We start from the raw sequence: 18,954 nt of genomic DNA on the forward strand, positions 1-18,954 counted from the left end.
CAGACCACCCACACAGTAAATTGGCAAGCTGGGACAGCATGAGTCCAGCGCCCTGTGGAGCAGGAATGCTTCACAGCTCTCACTTTTAGACTCCGTATCTAATCCGTCTCCGAGAAACTCATGGCTCCATTGAAAGCGCTCCACAAATGGTTCCAAAAGCCATGCTGATGTATGGAACCAAAAGTTTAATGGCAGCAAAATGTTTCAACATGAATCCTCACAGACAGAATTCTCTACTGCCCGTGCAACTGTTTAACTCCTTATACCTTGTCGACCTGGGTTGATACCCGGGTGAAATGATATGTTCAGAATATGTACTGAAGTTCAAAGAACAAAACAAAAGAAAGATGCCTTTGGATGACAACATGACGAACAGACATGCCTGCACCTGGATGCACAATGACTGGATTCAACCTTGTTACTTTTTCAACTGATATTTAGAAATGCTGTAATGAAATGAATTCCCAACTAAATAGATTGCCAGGTGCACTGTGCAGAGCAGGGAAAACTGCGGTGAATTGGGAGCACGGATTGCTTTTGTACATCCTCTCCTTGGAGCTACTTTTGGCCAATGATATTACTTTTGGCCAAGCACACTTACCTTTTGAACTGTCTCACCTGGGTCAATTCCTGAACCGAATATAAACTGTTGGATTGGTGCTTTGCAGACAGGGTGTGCCATCCCAGCCCCAATGCTGGGTGTACCGTCTGCCGACATTAGTCGGTGGATGTGGATGTTAAAGACGAAGAGCAGATAGATTATCATTGGCACCTTTTATCATGGCTCAACGGTTAAGGTGGCTGGCTTGAGATCTTAGGGTCCCGAGTTTGAGCCCCTGTTGTGCCGTTGAAGTTTGAGCCCCTGTCGTCCATCAATCTTCTTTACGCAAGAAGACACAAAGTCCCAGAACAGGAAAGAAGAGCATGAGGACGCGGTTTTGCAAGCATATAATTTCTCAAAATAAGTAGCTATTTCGTCTTGTGTCTGCACTAATCACCTACCTTGATGTAACAATCTCCAAGCTTCAGAGGCTTTGGAATTTTTCATCGCCCGTTAAAACATTCACAAGATTGCCTCACATGTTGGATGGCTGAGGATAAGAAGATTACAAAGCAACCTTTTGTTACATCCGTAGTTATTAAATATTTCCTTCCTTAATTCCTCCCTCTTCGTTTTGATGTGCAGGATTTAGACCGTGTCAAGGAAAATCTTCTACCGCAAGCCAATTCCCGGATCACTCGGGTACCTGCGCGCGTGGAACTCCCGGAATGCTCCGCTCATTGAAAGACACGTTACTGTTCCTCTAGCCTGCTTTCAGACATGACAACGTCAAACAACATTTTTCACAAGGCACAAGCTGTGTGTCTGAAATCTGGGAGGGGTGGGGGTGTTGGGGGGGGGAAATCAGAATTCCTGTCTGGGTCAGGTTTGGGGTCAAACTTCCTGCACAGAACATCCTGTGCCCGAGCTATAGCGTAGGCTTCAAAAGCTCGACAGACACAAAAGGTTGGAAAAAAAAAAAACATGCGCTATTGTACAAAGTACAATATCTATGTGCAAAAGACGTCTCGAAAATGACTTTTCTCACTCGCTCACTACAGGTTCGTCAACAAGGTGTGTTGAGCTGTAGACGGACTTCTGGAACCTGGACAAACAATTCCTATGGCTTGTGCCAGGAAAATTAGTTTCAGTAACAAAGCCAAGTGAGGATTACTGGCAAAAAGCACGAGGAACGTCACATGAAAGAAGCAGCTCAAGATAATCTGAAGCAGAGGATAATTTACATTTTGCTAGAGACCGGAGAATACATCTCCCTCTCAAAGTTTGCCGACGTTTGAAAAGGGACCGAGACGCAATACAAAACCTTTACTTGGAACCATCTGGCCAGGCGGCCTACTCTATGGAAATGGCAACTGGTGAAAAGCAAGAGAAAAGACGGATAGAAAAGCACGGCAGGAAATCGGGCACTTCACGTGGGCCTCCCTCATTCGGCGGGTCAAAATCAAAGCGAGCGGCCTCGCAGTGGCTTCGTCAGAGGCGAACAAAACGCGATGTGGAAGAGCTAGTTTTGTGCCTTGCTGTTAGGCCGGTAACATAGTGAGCGCCGAGGGAGTTTTTGAGCAGATCAAAGAGGCATCGAAGCTCAGCACGCCTTTGAGAAAGGAAGGAAAATGTCTGTCAAGAATTTCAAAAACTCCATTGAAGACCACGCCTCAGAAGTGTGTAGGAAAAACGCATGCTCGGTGAGAAATGCAATTCCAAGCAAGTTGTTTCAAAAACAACATCTCTTTCATTTTTAGAGTCCCAAAGACCTCTACTGAAACACGTCCAATTTAAATCTAGCGATGTGCTTGAGCGAAAAAAAAGGGTTTTTAACAAGCAACAACACCCACAGAAAAGTTCCTCCTGAAGATTGAAAGTTCAGAAAGCCGTCAACTGCCTCTGTTTACATCTGAGTTTGTATGTTTATTTTTTCTAAATGTTAAGGAGGATTTGCATTACAAGCCGTGAGATGAAAAACCAAATCCGTCCACAAAGACGAAAGCTTCAGAAAAAAAAAAAAACGATGCAATCAGTGACGCAACTGGAAAGATTTTATTTATCAAATAAGGTTTTATTGAACAAGTTTCTGGCCTGGCAGAACAGCTCGTAGAGGTATGCACATTCGCTCTTGAGCTATCCGTCTTGGGTTGGAATCTTGTTCCAGGTATATCGGCCATCCTGGTGTTTATCATGCAGGGCGAGACATCGACGTGTGTGGCATCCATCAGTTGTAGGTTATGCAGGATTGGCCGTTGATGGACGTTCAAGATCCCATGGTGTCTTTTGTGAGCAAGTAGATGAGTTATCACCACAGAACAGGCGTTATGAGTTTGGGAGTGGGTGGGCCCGATCTATCCAGTTTAGATCTATTGTCCATCCAACATCCAGATTCCGAATTGATATTTTAAAAAAAAATCCATGACGAATCATTAATCAAATCGAATTTAAGTTAAGGGGCCGTACAGAAAATACATGACGATTTATATGGCGGTTGTGGGGGTGTTTCTTCAGCGGTTCACAGGGGGGAGGATGGCGTTGGAGCCACTGTCACGTGGCGCCATCTTCATCCTGATGGGCACAACCATCTTGGAATTCCCTTCACCACGACACGACGTGTCAATTTAGAATGACTTTGCTCTTACTTTTGTCATTCAAAATTGGAAGAGGGACTGTTGAAATCATGGAATCGAGGCTAAGAGAGGGCATTTCCTAAAAGGAGAAAGCAGGAAGTTCAGCTCGGAGTTTGTAAGATTTGGAGGGAGCTGAAGGGCAATAATAAATCATTGAATGAGCTGTTGGATTCCATGGATAATAAAATAACTTTCAGAATGGAGGCAGATCGAAAATAAAAAGGTGGCATTGCTCTCATTCACAGAGTCATGTGTTTTTTTAGGTTGGGGGTCAGGAAAAGCATCACCGAGGGTCACAGGGGGAGGCGGAATGTCAATAAAGTTCCAAAAAGTCATGGATTTTGTGTATGGCCCCGAAGCACAATAATAATAGCAAGAAGGAGAATTGCTTTGCAATACATGTCCCCTACCGGTATGATATTTGCACCAAAAAGTCCAAAAAGGGCACAACTCTGTGAAAAATTGACGAAACACCCGGAAACTTGAACTTGTTCTGTAACTTACCATCGTAAAGCAATGTACCATGTTTCAGTTGAATATGTTAAAGGGCAAGGGCGTAAAGTCTGGAAAACCACAGGTGGGACGGACAGACGGAGAGCAAACCTATAGTCCCCTCTGGTGAAATTGGAAGAGGACTAATAATCCTATTATAATAGAGCAAACGTATATTATGGTTACTAGCAACGGTACCCGCCCTATAGGCGGGGCTTCAATTTGGTGGCCCAAATGAAAAGGTAAAATATCAGAAATTGAAGGCTTTTTTTATTTTAAAAGATTCATATAAACATAGGTTACATATCACACGCAAATCATCAAAATCTAAACAGTATCTTCCTATAATTCACTAAATGTCCCACAGTGATCGATACACTGTCATCGTGATGATCGTGATCGTGAATCGTGATCGATAATCGTGTTCACAATCGCTATGTCGTATGTACTCCCGATACGTGTTTCCTTCAGTTGAAATGGGTTGGAATTCTCTCAAGCAGGGATTCAACCCGTGTCCTTATAAAAGGTCTTTGTCCGAGGTCACCGAGTTCGATCGGTGCAGCTGTGCAGTGATCGGTATAGCCGTTTGTGCGGCACCGGGGAAAGCAATATCGTCACAATGAGAACAATGAAAGTTATGCGTACGCGAATGTTATGCGGGAGTCCAAACCTGAGAATGCTGGAGACTAAAGCTGAAATTGGGAAAACTAAATAGCCTATTTTACTCCTGGAGATCCCAGGATTATCCACCCAAAATATCGTTGAGATCGGTACAGAAGTTTTTACGGTACCTTCGTACAGACAGACAGACAGACAGACAGACAGACAGACGGATTATAGTAAGATGTCGTTATGTTTATATGCGACGAAAACGTCTTCTTCTTCAAATAAAATGAACACCCTCTTAATTACGTTTAGACTGCTGAGCCCCTCAGACCTTTGACGACCCTTTAATTCCGCCAAGACCCTTAAGACCGCCAAGACCTCTGAAGACCCAAAATACCCTTAAAGAGCCAAAAGACCCCGAAGACCCAAAATACCCCAAAGACCCAAAACACCCTGAAGACCCAAAACACCCCGAAGACCCAAAACACCCCGAACACCCAAAACATCTGGAAGACCCAAAAGACCCAAAAGACCCAAAAGACCCAAAAATGGTCAAAATGCCTATCCCTCCGAAACAACGTGTGGTGAGGCGTGCGGAACGCGCCAAGTCACACTAGTAACAATAATAATAACTCGAAAGCATATCAAAATGTAAAGCCTTTTGTACTCAAATGAAACTTCACGAAAACAACCGTTCAAAAAAAATTATACATTTTAAAAAATTGTGTTCTCCATTTTCTCGTAATAAAGGTTTGTTGAAGATTTGATGACAAAACTCAATGAGTAAGAATATCATGGCCTGGACAGACGCACTGAAGCTCAATGGTAAATAAAGAAAGAAACAAGGAATCGATTAAAAAAAAAAAAATTAATTTTCAACCAGCTTTCGTGTGAGAAATGAATATAAGAAAATGGTTTTAAAACAAACGATAAAACGTGTCAACAGAGGTCACTGAAGACCCAGACAGTCGCCGAAGACATTCCCAAAATGAGCCCCTCTTAAATAAGGGAATGCTTTTCTCAACCGCAGCCCCCCACCTTCCATATCGTCCGCAGCCCCCCACCTTCCATATCGTCCGCAGCCTGTATCACCGACACCCTGAATATATTACAAATCATTGTCCCGATCCCGAAGACAAGCGGCATGGCAACCCAGTCTTTGTACTCAGCCTTACCTAGCAAATATAATGTTATTGGAGGACCACACCACCTTAAAGTGATGGCACAGAATGGATGGAAACGAGCTCATAGGAAAAAGTTGCTTTTGCACATTCAACTGGAATATCCAGTCTTTAACCGGACAATGGTTTCAATTATGTCCGAAAACATGGAATTGGTTGGTGTCTGATCCAAGGTTTTCAATCTCGCTGCGCATTTTCCATTCTCAAAAACTGTTTGTAACAAGATATATTAATAGGAGAAAAAGAAGAAGAAAAAGGTATTTAAAAATCCCAAAAGTTTTTATTATTTGAAACTAGCAGAGGTACCCGGCTTTGCACGGGAGTGGGAGGAGGAGGGGAGGGGGAAGAGGAGGGGAGGGGAACGCTAATTTTAAAACCCGAAATTTTTTAAATGTTTATGTCTCCGTGACATTCCTGGGACCATCCCGAGTCGAACAGTACTTTCCGCTCGCAAATCCGTCCACGGGTTCTCGAGATCTTAGAGATTGTAGACCCGAAGTTTTTTTAATTTTAAGGTGTGCTGTAGTCAGAAGCGCTAGAAGCGCTGCGCTCCCTCCCTTCGAATCCCTCTCTCTTCTGCTAGTGCTAATAATACGCTAATTTTAAAACCCGAAATTTTTTAAATGTTTATGTCTCCGTGACATTCCTGGGACCATCCCGAGTCGAACAGTACTTTCCGCTCGCAAATCCGTCCACGGGTTCTCGAGATCTTAGAGATCATAGATAGAGGCCAACTCTACTTTATATATACTAGGGCATTGCCCGTACGTGGGTGCCCGTTCCGTGGCCAAAAAAAAAAAAAAACGCTACCCGTACGCTCTACCCCGCCCGTACGCCCGTAAACAAAAAAAGCAACGCTCTTCGCTTCCGCCCTTCGCTCTGACTGAATTGGGAGAAATAATGCGCATAAGAAATCGAATTACGTACCGTAATGGCGGTCAGCTCGTAACGCGCTCAGCTCCGCTCGTCTCACATCGGCCACGCCTACGCAACAGAGCGTTCTGTGATTGGCTGCCGGAAGATAAGTCGTCACTGTCCGGAAGTTCGCAAATCGCAGTTAGGATGAATCGTTTTAATTTAATCGCAGTTTGAATTCGTTTTAAAACATAGTTTAACGGCAACATAGTTGAAAAGCCTTGCCTTGCTGCAAACAGCTGCTGCAAACAACAACAACATGGAAGGCTGCACTGTCCGGAAGTTGGCATATCGCAGTTACGATTATTTTAGTGTTAATGGCCAATTATTCAATTAGCGCCAACGTATTTTGGCTGTTTGCAATTTAATCGCAAGGAAAAGTAGAAAGAGAAGAGGGAAAAAAAGAAAAGCCTTGCATTAACGCATTAACGCTTGCATTGCATTAACGGTTCGGCACACGTGATAGCTCGCTGCTCTCTGATTGGTTGAAGCGTTTTTTGGACATAGCTCGGTAGGTACTTGTCCGATTAATTTCAAACCTTGAAAAGGCACATCCTCGGGTCCCCAGCAATATACCTGGCAAGTTTCAAGTATATCGGACCCGTGGTTGTCGAGAAACAGCGGTCACAGACACACAGACAGACACACAGAGATTGCTGGAATTATAGATAGATAGAAGGTTAGACGTCCGATATGTATGTTGTTTAATGCAACATGGCGTGTCGAAAGAGTTTCAAGCGAAATAATGCACTCTCTCTTTAAAAATGTCAAAAATGGTTGTCGATACGTTGTCCCTTGATGGCTGCAAAACTAAGGACGCTTGTCAAGTAGTGACAGAAGGAATGTGTGACGAGAGCTCAGTGATACCGCACCGGCGTTTTCAACATCTACTTACTGCTATAACATCACACGTCACCTGCCGAAAGAGTGACCGCTATTTATTTGGAGACGATAGCGTAGGGTGTTGGCTTAGCAGCTAGGGAGCAGTCTTGGGATCCTAGGATCCCGAGTTCGAATCCTGGTCGATCGCCGAATTAACGCCAGGGGGGTTGACTCAGCCTGTCATCCTTCCGAGGTCCGCAAATTGAGTACCAGCTCACTGGTAATTCCCTGTGTGTCGCAAGAGGCGACTAACAGGGTTGGTGGCAGGAAGGGCATCCGGCCATAAAACATTGCTTCAAAAAGGGGACCATGGTGCCCGACAAAAGCCAACCCCTGCTTTGTGGGGGAAAAATGGCCTCCAAAGGTGGTTCAGTGTCGGGTGTTGGCTTAGCCGTTAGGGTGCAGGCTTGGGATCCTAGGATCCTGAGTTTGAATCCCGGTCGATCACTGATTTAACGCCAGGGGGGTTGACTCAGCCTGTCATCCTTCCGAGGTCGGCAAATTGAGTACCAGCTTGCTGGGATGAATGATCCAGGTGTGTACCCCGGTTTAGAATAGGTACACCATATCCCTGCGCATCGTAAGAGGCGACTAAGGGTTGGTGTCAGGAAGGGCATCCGGCCATAAAAACATTCCCTCAAACAGGGAACCATGATTGTCATGGGGTCTGCAAAGCTATCGCCCACTCTAGCAGGGAAAAGTGGCTTAAAACGATCATTCATTCATTCATATTCAGTGTAGGGGTTATGTGTTTTTTTTGTTGTTTTTTTTTCCACCACGAAGGACATCATGGTGTTGTGGCTTCATTCCAAATTAACATTGTTTTGGAGCCCATTGTGCTCCCTGTACCTTCAGACACTGTCACAGGTATCTTCTGAAGCTTCTGTGCAACCGAGGTCTGCCTGGAATACATTTGCAGGAATATAGCACGAAACCCCTTCACTATTGTGGGACCAGGAACCACATACCACAACGGTCATCACCGCACACCACCCTGGTAGTGGTCCTCTTGTGTTGCTCTCGGGATGCTGGATTTGCACAATTTCCCTTGTGCATCTCCACTTCCTTGAAGCCTTTTTTTTGTTTTTGTTTCTTCTCTTTCTTGGCAGTACAAATCCAGTTTCATTTGATCTTCCTATTTATATACTCTGTTTTGTTGCTGCCTTTTCCCTAGTGTTACAACAATATTTGTGAATATTTTAGTTGGCAGTGGTACATGTGGCCTGACCGCATGCAATTCCCAGTTGCTTATTTAACGTCTTACTTCATTTCAGTTCTCCATGTAGTTGTATTACAAGTCTCCATTTATATAAATCAATTAATTAAAGGAGAAAGAGAAGCTGAGAATCTTTTCAGCGAGAACATCTCACCAGGAAGAACGAGATTGTATCTCTCAGAAGACGAGATCCCGTAATGGCGACACACACTTTGCATGTGCCAACATACATGACTGAAAGAGTGCTGTGGGTCATGTATCAGAAATCAGGGATCAATTCATGTTACGGGTTCAGTTTGATGAAGTTCCTTAACAAACGAGGTTCCAAATAAACGATGCGAGGGGGCATTGCCATCTTACCAAGCTCCTCGCCATCTTCGAGAGTCCAGCCGACCAACGTGGTAGCTTCTCCTTCGCATCTTGAGAAGTAGAGTTCCTGCACACGGCCAGGTGACATTGGTTTACAGTTAGACACCGATGAAAAAATTCCCTCTTCGTGCAGATTATAAAAGTGAAAATTTCTGCAAATCGGAGAGAATAATAAAAATCATCGCTTTTGATTAAGCATTTTGACATCTCCCTGCTGACAATCCAAGCATGCGAGTAGGACAGGAATTGAAAACAAACCTCGACAAATCCACAATTTAAAATGAATCATTGTACACGCAGCAGGTGGAACACAATTATAGGAGAGGGGGAAAAAATATAACACTGTGAACGAACTGCATTCCTGCAAATTTCAACGGGATACTCCTGGTTATATGTACAATCATCCCTGCGTACATTTCCATTTACGAAAGAAAACATGTGAAACTAGAACGGAACTCGGTAGAGCGCATACTTCCGCCAGGCTGAACCGTTTATATTTTAAATCCCACTGATAGGCTTGATCTGGATCCGGATGTTCTCCAAAATTGAATTGGCCTGTTCTTGTCGCCAACCCAACCTGTCCACCAAGTTTCATCCGAATCCATCGATAATTTTTTTTTTGAGATATCCTGCTATGTATCGTTTTTGGCTCCATCACTTAATGGTGAAGAATCACTGTAAAAAGTTCTAGTATCCGGATCTGGATTCAGATCTTCACCAAAATAGAACCATTTCGTCCTTGTCACATACCTAACCTGTCCACCAAGTTTCGTCCAAAACCTTCCAAAAGGTTTTGAATATCCTGCTCACAGACAAGACAGACAGACAAACAAACGGGGTGAAAACGTAACCTCCATCTACCTTTGGTGGTGAGGGCAATTGAAGATGTTCTTGTTTTCCTCTTACCCCCACCACCCCACCCTCTCCCCAAGGACGACAAGACCAGCAATGTCAAAGACTCGTGTATTTTTCCTAATTTTAGCAAAAAAAACAACAAAAAAAACCAAAGAGGTAAACTCACAATTAAAGTAGAACGGCCCTCAGTAGAGAGCATACCTCCACCTGGTTGGCCATATCACTCAATGGTGAAGAATCATTAAAAATTAAATAATTCTCATATCCGAATCCACACTCAGATCTTCCCCAAAATCGAATCGAATCGTCCTTGTCGGACACCCAACCGGTCCACCAGGTTTCGTCCAAATCCATCCTTAACTTTTTGAGATATCCTGCTATGTATCTTTCTTGGCCCTATCTCCCAATGGTGAAGAATCACTGAAGAAATTAAATAATTCTCATATCCGAATCCATATTCAGATCTCCACCAAAATCGAATCGAATCGTCCTTGTCAGAGACCCAACCGGTCCACCAAGTTTCGTCCAAATCCATCCACAACTTTTTGAGATATCCTGCTATGTATCTTTATTGGCCCTATCTCCCAATGGTGAAGAATCATTTAAGAAATCAAATAATTCTCATATCCGAATCCATATTCAGATCTTCACCAAAATAGAATCGAATCGTCCTTGTCAGAAACCCAACCGGTCCACCAAGTTTCGTCCAAATCTGTCTATAACTTTTTGAGATATCCTGCTATGTATCGTTTTTGGCCCTATCTCCCAATGGTGAAGAATCACTTAAAAATTTCTACTAGCCGGATCCGAATCCGGATCTTCACCAACATCTAATCATTTCGTCCTTGTCACATACGCTACATCTCTGCCAAATTTCGTCCGAATCCGTCCACAGCTTTTTGAGATATTTTGTTCACAAACAAACAAACAAACAAACAAACAGACAGGGGTGAAAATATAACCTCTACCCACCTTTGGTGTCGGAGGTAAAAAGCATCACCACCACCTTCACCACAATGTAGCACATTTTGCCTTCATTCGGCCATGCAATGTTGCTCCGTACAATGTTTATCCAGGCGACCCACGATGCTGCACCTTTCAGGCCAGCTGTGTATTTATTTACACAGGCTCATGAAATGGCGGATCAATAGGCCAACCATATCGTGTTATTCTTCAAAACATTATCACTCGCAAGGCCTGAATCAAGAAAAACGCAATTCATTATATTCGAGTAACTCGATGAAAAGCGAAGGGCTGGGAGGACAGTTTAGACACACGTGCACTTAATTATTTTATTACTTAGAGCTGTCGATCCTGGGTTAGAATTTTGGCCTACCTATAAATCGTCACCCTGGTGTTTTGCAGGTAGGGGGAGGCATCAAGGTATGTGCGCAGTCAATGGAAAGGACGTTAAAGCAGAGGACGTTCCTGCCAGCACTGGAACTAAAGATCCCATGGTGTTTTTTCGTGAAGTGCATGCGAGTTATCTCCGGCACACTGAACAAATTAAAATCTTTCTTTCAAAACAAACTGAACAAAGAACAAATTTAAAAAAAACAAGGACAAAAAGTTTTAATTAAAACAAAAGCCGCGTCGATGTTACACAATGCCTAGATGCAGCTGTGCCTATAACGTCGATGTTATAGGCACAGGACATTCCTATTAATTCGATTACTTGATGTTATTTTTGTGCAAAGTGAAAATATATCTCGGCATTTTCCCGTCTGTTATTTCGGGTTATTCGTGTTATTCGTATTCGTTATTCGTATTCGTATTCGTATTCGGTTATTCGTATGACTGACCATGCCGCGATTTAAACAAAATATATATATCTCGGCATTTTCCCGTCTCTTATTTCGGGCGGTGTATGACTGAACATGCCGCGATTTAAACAAAATATATATATATCTCGGCATTTTCCCGTCTCTTATTTCGGGCGGTGTATGACTGAACATGCCGCGATTTAAAAAATATATATCTCAATGGACTTGAAGTTACAGGCCTTTGAGAATTCATTTCGTTCTATAAAGGGCAACTTTCATCGGATTTTCTTCCCGTTTTTTTTCAACCGAGTCTAAAACTATGTTAGCGACTGTGAAAAATGAAATGATATATCGAATTTGATTTGAAATAAAACTGTGTGAGAGAGGAAGACACCATGGGCCTACAAAACAGGCCTCAAAGCTATGCGAGTTAATAAAATGGTGGATATTTGTTTATATGAAGGCTCTCCCAGAATGGGTGGAGCTATGGTTCCCAGAATGGGTGGAGCTTTGAGGTTTTGTCTTCTCTGCAAGAACAAGAAGAACAAGAAGAAGAAGAAGAACCACAACAACAGCAGAGGGCACTCTATGAGCAGCGTCTGCGACGCGGCTAAAAAATGGACTGAAAACAGTCCGAGGATATTTGATGGTTTTATTTCCATACACATTACAAATATAAACCTGAAAGCATCTGAAAATGCAAAGCCTGTCCACATCCATTTGTATTTAGAAGTCTTCTTCTTCTTCCGTTTGCACAAAATAACGAAAAGAGTTAAAAAAAACAAACTAGAAACGCACTCGGTAGACCGACACCTCCGCCAGGCTGAACAGTTTACATTTTGTATCCACTGATAGGTCGGATCTGGATTCGGACCTGAAACAAAATCTAATCGACTTGTTCTTGTCACCGAACCAACTCATTCACCTAGTTTAGTCATAACTCCTCCATAACTTTTTTAAATATCATGTTATATATATCACTTTTCTCCTGATCTCTCAATGGTGAAGAATCACTTAAGAATTAAATAATTCTCACATCCGAATCCATATTCAGATCTTCACCAAAATCGAATAGATTAATCCTTGTCACACACACAACCTGTCCAACAGGTTTCGTCAAAATCCGTCAATAACGTTTTGAGATATCCTGCTATGTATCGTTTTTGGCCCGATCTCCCAATGGTGAAGAATCACTTAAAAAATTAAATAATTCTCACATCCGAATCCATATTCAGATCTTCACAAAAATCGAATAGATTAATCCTTGTCACACACACAACCTGTCCAACAGGTTTCGTCAAAATCCGTCAATAACGTTTTGAGATATCCTGCTATGTATAGTTTTTTGGCCCTGTCTCCCAATGGTGAAGAATCACTTAAAAAATTAAATAATTCTCACATCCGAATCCATATTCAGATCTTCACAAAAATCGAATAGATTAATCCTTGTCACACACCCAACCTCTCCACCAAATTTCGTCCAAATCCGTCCATAACTTTTTGAGATATCCTGCTATGTATCGTTTTTTGGCCCTATCTCCCAATGGTGAAGAATCACTTAAAAAATTATACTAGCAGGATCCGGATCCGGATCTTCACCAAAATATAATCATTTTGTCTTGTCAGATACACTACATCTCCACCAAATTTAGTCCGAATCCATCCATAATTTGTTGAGATATCTTGTTCACAGACAGACAAACAGACAGACAAACAGACAGACATATGATTTTACACAACATAATTTACACAATAAAAATAGAAAATTTATGATTTTACACAACCTTGACCTTTGTGCTTTTGATCTAAAAAATAATCAGCTTCTAGCTTTTGATTTGTGAACCAATTCTATGACCCAATATGCAAATTCTTATAATTTCAGGTCAACCAGATTAAAAATTGACGATTTTATACGATGCTGACCTTTGACCTTTTGACCAAATTATTAATTTGTCTTCTCCATATTAATATCATAATAAATCGTTGTTGAAAATTTGATGACAAAACTCAAATGGTAAATTTAAATTTCAGGTCAATTGGGTCAAAATTAATGATTTTATGTGACGCTGACATTTCACCTTTTGACCTTTTGACCAAATTAGTAATTTGCCTTCTCCGTATTATCATAATAAACCTTTTGTGAAAATTTGATGACAAAACTCAAATGGTAAAAAAGTTACGGTCCATCTCATGCTGTGCAAGGGACGGGCTAATAATGTCATCAACATGAGCAGTCATAAGTATGACTGTATACTGAAAACAAGGACATCATATGCAAAAGCTTGAGAGTAATGTCGCTTTTCAAATTACAATAAATCTTAACACTATATCTCATTGGAAAGGAAAGAAAAAAAAAGAGAAAAGCAGATCAAGAAAAGAAAGGAATATCTAGGAAAAGAAGAAGACAAAATAAGCATTTTTTATTTTTAGGATGATGACATGATGATGATGACATGATGATGATGACATGATGATGCCAAGCAAAATTCAGATCATCACTCAACTACCATCTAAAGAAACTCTAACATAATTATAGTGAAAAGACCCAAATGGTTTAATAAAACTTGTCTGCGATGGAGTACCGATGGAGTATAGCGACCCATCCAAGTGGTTCTATTGTTGAAACGTTTCTCAAGTCGTTATGATTTGCCCCGAAGTTCTGACAAGAGTGTACTGGCTTCCATATAAAAATAGCACTTTAGTCAATACTTTAGTCTTTACTTTAGTCCCCCCCTCCCCCCCTACCTTCCCACGCCTCCTCCCCCCAAGCCCTCTCCCTTCCACACATCTCCCTGCTCTCAAATGTTGTGTTTGTGTGCTTCCCCTTCTCTCCCCATCTTGTCTTCCGCTCCCTCTTTTTATATATTTTGTTTGTCTGGTTGATTTGTTTGTGAAGTAAATGTTAGCTCTTTCACGAGCCTCGATTCAGTATACAAAAAAAGAAGAAAAAAAAGAAGAAGAAAAAGAAAAGAAAAGAATAATCTCTAAACTATAAATCGGAATTTTCAAAGGCAGTGATGTGATTTCCAATTAGTCAAACCTTGGTCCTGCTCCAACCTTGGTCCTGCATCATGTGACTCACTTATTTAGTGTGCAGTTTTGAAATAGAAATCTTTTTCAAACTCCTTTTCAAATTTGAAACACTTTTCAAATTAAAAACGGATATGGCAAGAAGAAAGAGCATTCGGAGATTGCAGACCCTCGCCAGGATATGTTTCAGTGGTTTTTAAGACTTTTGTGTTAAAAAAATATATATAGTGACCGTTGACGTCATCATTATTTATTTTTCTCCACCAATTTATCCCTAGATGACACTCAAGAAATTTCATCTTGACCGGATGAGGTTTTGTACTTGTCGAATTATGACGTCATAGTGGAGGTACCTATGACATCATCATTAACTTATTTTATTCCCCATGGAGAGTTCTTTACAATGAGCCATGTCTCAATTTTTTCTATGCAGCGCTTTCGGAGATATATAGGTTTCAAAATTTTCGGTTTTTCCAAGATGACGGCCATACCACGCGACGTATGACGTCATAATTATAATTTAAAAATTATACAGGTGGAGTTGCAGTTATGGTGAAAATTTCCTGTCAATCGGCCAACGGTTGTAGAGAAAATCATATTTCTTCTGTGCGGACAAACAAACAGACAAACAAACAAACCAACGGACTCAAATGCAATACCCTCTCCTCAGGCGGGGCTAATAATTCAGAAATTAGATTGTTTATAACTATTGATAGATCGATTGTGTCCGCGGGAACAGGGAAAGGGCAGAGTAGATGAGGTTTTCACAGATCTAGTCCAGGATTGCTTTTTATCCCATTTCCTAGGTTTGGTTAGGTTTGTCGATAGACCTATGAAGGGGAGTGCAGTGTTAGACCCCCTTTTAAGTAATGACCCCAATATATGGTGGAGGAGGTTGAGGTACGGGAGCATTTAGGATCAAGGGACCATAACACAGTGTGTGCAAGGATTCTGTTAAGAGTGAGAGCTCAGGTGAGAGTTCCATGAGATAGTAAGGCTATAAGATTGCAGGAAGGCAAACGTTGAGGGCATGACATCAGAAGAGAGCTAGGTTGTTGTTTCCTATGCAGCCTGTGGCTGCTGGTTGCATCATTTTCTGGAAGCACAGCTGTGCCGCTGATGCATACCCCTGTTTCCAGAAATCGGGTACCCATTTTGCCGACCTCAGAAGGATGACAGGCTGAGTTAGCCAACCTGGTGTTATTTCATCGACACGACAGGGGCTCAAACTCAAGACCCTAAGATCTTAAGCCAGCCACCTTAACTGTTAAGCCAACACCAGGACAATCAGCATCAGAGAAACCTTCAAGGAGCAAATGTGGAGAGTGCAGAGTAAGTACATTTCACGAGGTGTAAAGGTAGAGGCAGGGAAAAACAAGGGTGGTTGAGGAGGTAGGTAAGGAGTAGGCAGAAGTAAGCTTCTGCCTAACGATAGGCAGAAGATATGTATCAAGTATAAAATAACAGGACTGGAGTCAGGCTGATATCAGTAGAGGAGTAAACAGAGGAGAGTTAAGAAAATAACTCAGCAAGTCAAAAGAGAATACGAAAAGGATATGGCCTAAAATATTCAATATAACAACAAGGAATTTTGAAATAAATTGGGGGTAAGGAATAGGTTAAGACAAGTGTGGCCTTAGTAAGGAAGAGCGCAGGAATATTAGTTGTTCATGAAAGTGAGATGGCACACAGTTATTATTGAACTGTTTTTCGGATTTTGGAGTGGTGAGTCAGGTAGCTAACTGGATTGGAAACTGGATTAGTGATGGGAAGGACGGGGTGGCTGTGAGTGGGAGTATCTATCTCGGTGGTGAGCAACGGGTACTCGAAGAGATCCGAGTAAGAGTGGAGGAGGTAAAGAAACATCCAGGAAAGCTAAGGGAAGATAGCGCTCTGGGGAAAACGAATATGCACCCAAGAGTAGTGAAAGAGGGGGCAGAGCGGAGAAGCGTAGCATTCGTGTATAACTTTAACAGCTCTTTGGAGTTGCGACAGGTACCAGAAGATTTCAGGACAGCACCATTATTTAATAAAGGATGCAGAGAGGAATTGGGGAAGTGCAGGGTGATCACCTGGAACCTTTACAACTTCGAATCAATGGGAATACTGAATGAAAACACATATCTGATGGGGTTTGCTTTATTCAAAAGAGCATCTGAAAAAGCTTATTTTCACTCGTTGTCATGATTCCTCCTCGATATGAGCGCCCCCTTTGTTAGCCGGAGAATATCAAGAAGATGGTCTAGCTTTGCCAGGTTCGCTCGAGCATGCTTGAGTCGACACTTGCAACGGCATCAATGATCTTCTCCTGCGATGAACATTTGGAGTTGCTTAACAAAAATGCAGAAAACCACTTCAACTTATATTAGCCCACTCAGAAGTTGGGCCTATTGTAAAATGTCAAGGTTTCGTGTGATCGCCCTGTATGGACGTGCTAGTTTGACTTCAATTGTGTGGAAGGTGTTGGAGACGTTAATTAGGGATTTTGGATGAGGAACCATTTAAATAAACCCAAAATAATTAACGGTAGTCAACCCGGATTTACTAAAGGGAGGTCATGTTTCACAAATTTATTGGAGTTCAAATTTAGCAGTTTGTGATTGGGTGGATGAGGGAAGGGCAGCGGATGTAGTATATGTAGATTTACAAAAAGCACTTGATAAGGTATCGCATAGAAGGCTGTTGGCAAAGGTGAGGGCTTATGGAATGGTTGGTAGAGTAACTAATTGGATTGGACATTGGAAGAGTGATAGGAAGTAAAGAGTGGCGGTGAGTGGGAAGATGTCTAGCCCGGAAGATGTAAGTAGGGATCGGTGCTGGGACGATTATCTTACTATAATTCACAAAATGTCAGTCCGTCCGTCTGTCCGTTTGAAGGTACCGCAAAAACGGCTGAACCGATTGCAACGATATTTTGGGTGGGTATTCCTGGGACCCCCTGGAGTAAAATAGGCTATATTGTTTTTCCAATTTTCCAAGTTTTCCAATTTTCCAGTTTTTCCAAACACGGTGGAATAATATTTACCGATATGAACAGTGATGTGGCTTTTGTTGAAATTCTACAAATACTGTTTAGATTTTGATGAGAATTATGAACCTGCCGCGAATGCGGAAGTGGACAGATGACGGCAATGTGCGGGTTTGATGATATCCCAATACAACTGTCATTCAATCGTCATGTTAAATCGTTAAACCTTAATCTTGTTAATCGTTTTGTTAAAGTATCAATTGATGATGGGAATTGAGTGAATACAATTACGATTTTGAATTCGTAATTGTATTCACCCAACCGTATGGAACTTCACATCAGGATTTAAATATTTGTTTATGTCACAAATGTTGTTAACAGTTTCTTTTTTATATTAATGTTATTTAATTTGTGATTGGAGTTATACTGTTTGGAATGAAAAAAGAGATATCGAGTTCAAGTGAATGACGGAATGCCGTAACAGTTTCTACTTTCTAAACGTGAATTCGTGGATCGCCATATGCAGATTCGCCATTGACTGGGTATGGACCACATGTACCCGTTTCTTTGTGAACGGGTACGTTTTTCATGGAAGTCCTTCACAAACTTGCTATCCATGTCTGACATGCGACTGAAGGTTCCACAGGAATGTGGAATTTATTGGTTTCATGCTTTAGCAATCACCGTATCTGCATTGTCTGTTTGCTTATGGCCTCCCACCCGTGCATAGCATGGGTACCTCACTAGTTATTCATAATTTACATCAATGGTTTGGACTTTGGGTGTTAAGAGTCACTTTCTAAATTTGTAGATGACACGAATCTGGGACGCAAGGTAGATAGTAGAGTTGGGGTGATCATATTCAGGAGATGCTTTCATTGATTGGGCAAACGATTGGCAGATGCAGTTTCAGGTGAAGAAATGTGAAGTGATTAGGATGGGTAAGAATAATGAAAACAAGGATGCATCCTTGGAGTGCGTCGCCCGGAAGGATCCCGGGGTGGTAATAGATGCGCGGAAAAAGCAGATGGCGAGAAGCCAGGCAGCCACAGGTAAATCTAACAGGTTTTAGGTTGTATTCATAGAGGGAGTAAATTATAAATCAAAACAGGAAGTGTTAACCCTGTACAGAAATTTAGTGAGGCCTCATTTCGATAACTGTGTGCAGATAACTGTGCGTATCTGCCGTAGAGAGGGTTCAGTGTGGAGCAATTGGATTTATTCTGGGCCGAGCTGGACTCAGTTGTGCCCAGAAGGAGCCCAGACCTTACTCGTTTCGAAGGAGGCAATTACAAGGGTATATGGTAGAGAAGTTTGAGATAATGATGGGTACAGACGGAATAAGCGCTGAAGAGTTTTCCTTTTTAGCAGAATTTATAGCAATAGGACCAGGGGCCATGGCAATTGGGAGTAAAGAAAAAGAGCGTTATTGCAATATTAAGGTAAGGGCCTTTCATACAAAGAAGAGTGTTTCCCTAGAAAGGTCGTGGCAGTAGAATCATG

At 41.9% G+C, this 18,954-nt stretch overlaps 1 protein-coding gene across 5 annotated transcripts in view; it reads right to left on the reverse strand.

The window, feature by feature from the left end:
- The window catches only part of LOC137423008 (axin-1-like), a 96,882-nt gene that overhangs the window by 37,117 nt on the left and 40,811 nt on the right, over window positions 1–18,954 (reverse strand). For all 5 annotated transcript variants that reach the window (XM_078774802.1, XM_068109756.2, XM_078774800.1 and 2 more), the window contains one exon: window positions 8,827–8,902. In XM_078774802.1, the coding sequence (XP_078630928.1) occupies window positions 8,827–8,902 (76 nt within the window). The remainder of the gene's footprint in view (window positions 1–8,826; window positions 8,903–18,954) is intronic.

Source organism: Myxine glutinosa, chromosome 3, assembly GCF_964187855.1.
Source record: "Myxine glutinosa chromosome 3, kmMyxGlut1.1, whole genome shotgun sequence".
Taxonomy (NCBI): domain Eukaryota; kingdom Metazoa; phylum Chordata; class Myxini; order Myxiniformes; family Myxinidae; genus Myxine; species Myxine glutinosa.